Source organism: Monoraphidium neglectum, assembly GCF_000611645.1.
Source record: "Monoraphidium neglectum strain SAG 48.87 unplaced genomic scaffold scaffold03227, whole genome shotgun sequence".
In the NCBI taxonomy this organism is placed as follows: Eukaryota; Viridiplantae; Chlorophyta; class Chlorophyceae; order Sphaeropleales; family Selenastraceae; genus Monoraphidium; species Monoraphidium neglectum.
In genome coordinates, this window is record NW_014010401.1 from 5,594 (window position 1) to 7,103 (window position 1,510).

Consider the following 1,510-nt stretch of genomic DNA (forward strand, 5'->3'; position numbering starts at 1 on the left):
GGGCGGGACGGGACGACGGCTGGTGGCAGCATCACCCGAGGGGGGGGGGACGTCAGCACGACGGCGGCGGCAGCGGCGGCGTGCCCTTGTTCTGCTTCCCTTCTTCTGGGCACACCCCTGGTTGCCCCTTTGAGCTGGCTCACGAGGCGGGTGACTCAGGACGAGGTTTTATCAGGCGCGTTTGAGCCCGGCACCCCGACCCCCCGCAGGCGCGCAGCTGGCGGCCGCGCACCGCCAGGTGTCCGGTTACCACGAGCGCTTCCGCGCCGCCCTCAGCCCCGCCAACGCGCAGCAGGTGCTGCTGCTGCTGCGCGTCGCCGCGGCGCTGCTGGCGCGCCTGGCGGGGCGGCGGCCACGGGATGCGGCGCCGGCGGGCGGGGCGGGGCCCGAAGAGGCGGCGGCGGCGGCGGGCGCCGCAGACACGTGCGCGGTGCGCGTGAACGAGCTGCTGTTTGACCTTGGCCTCGACAACATCAACCTCTTCCAGCTGCTGCGGTGGGTGAAGGAGACCAAGTTCTCTTTCAAGGTGCGGGTTTTGGAGCCCGGGGTGGGGGTCAGGGGGCAGGCGGGGGCGGCTCGCAGGGTGTGGCCGGGCTAAAAACACGTGTATGGGGCGGCGCCGGTCGAGTGCTCAGCCATGCGTCGCATCTGTGAGAGGCTGCAGGTTTCCCACATGGTGTCATGGGCTCCGCGCCTGTGAAAATGGGCATTGCATATTATGAGTGCAGCTGCCTGATGCTCCCCGCCCTGCACCACCCTGCGCCGTGGGCTGATCTAGGTCTGCGGCTACGCCGCGGCCGCCGCAGTCAAGGCGGGCGACGTGCAGCCGCGCGGCGGCAGGGAGAGCGGCGGGCCCGGCGGCGCCGCGGCGGCCGGCGGTCTGTCGGCGATGCACGCGCTGGGGTCGTTTCTGGGGGCCCTCACAAACACAGACGCAGACGGCCGCATCATCATCGAGCCAGCCGCCGCCCCCGACGACGGCAGCTCGGACGGCGCCGCCGAGGCGGCGCCTCGCGGCGGCCGCCTGCGCTTCGTGCTGCTCAACGCCGCGCGCCACTTCGGCCGCCTGCTGTCCTGCGCGCACGCGGTCGTGCTCGCGTCGGGCACGCTGGCGCCCGTCTCGAGCTTAAAGGCGCAGCTCTTCCCTCACGAGCCCCCCGGCCGCGTCCGCCACTTCGAGTGCGGCCACGTCGTGCCGCGCGCGCAGCTGCTCGCCGTCTCCGTCGGTCGTGGCCCCTCCGGGCGCCCGCTCGACTTCCGGCACGCGGCGCGCGGCGCGGACGGCGCGGCGGACGAGGCGGGGGCGCTGCTGCTAAACCTGGCAGCTGTCGTGCCTGCAGGCTGCGTCGTTTTCGCGCCCAGCTTCTCATACCTGGCCCAGCTGACCGACAGGTGGCGCGCCACCGGCCTGCTGGCGCGCCTTGAGGCGCGCAAGACGGTGTTTGTGGAGCCGCGGGGCGCGGCGGACCTGGAGGGGGTGCTCAGGCGCTACGCCGACGCTGCGCTCGGC

The 1,510-nt window shown here is 73.3% G+C and overlaps 1 protein-coding gene across 1 annotated transcript in view; it reads left to right on the forward strand.

Annotated features, from left to right (window-relative positions):
* The window catches only part of MNEG_12401 (putative ATP-dependent RNA helicase DDX11), a gene marked incomplete at both ends in the record, with an annotated part of 4,173 nt that extends 2,748 nt beyond the window's left edge, over positions 1–1,425 (forward strand). The window contains 3 exons of the mRNA XM_014039128.1: positions 210–526; positions 779–1,330; positions 1,393–1,425. Coding sequence (XP_013894582.1) covers positions 210–526; positions 779–1,330; positions 1,393–1,425 — 902 coding nt within the window. The remainder of the gene's footprint in view (positions 1–209; positions 527–778; positions 1,331–1,392) is intronic.
* Between the last annotated feature and the right edge of the window lie 85 nt (positions 1,426–1,510).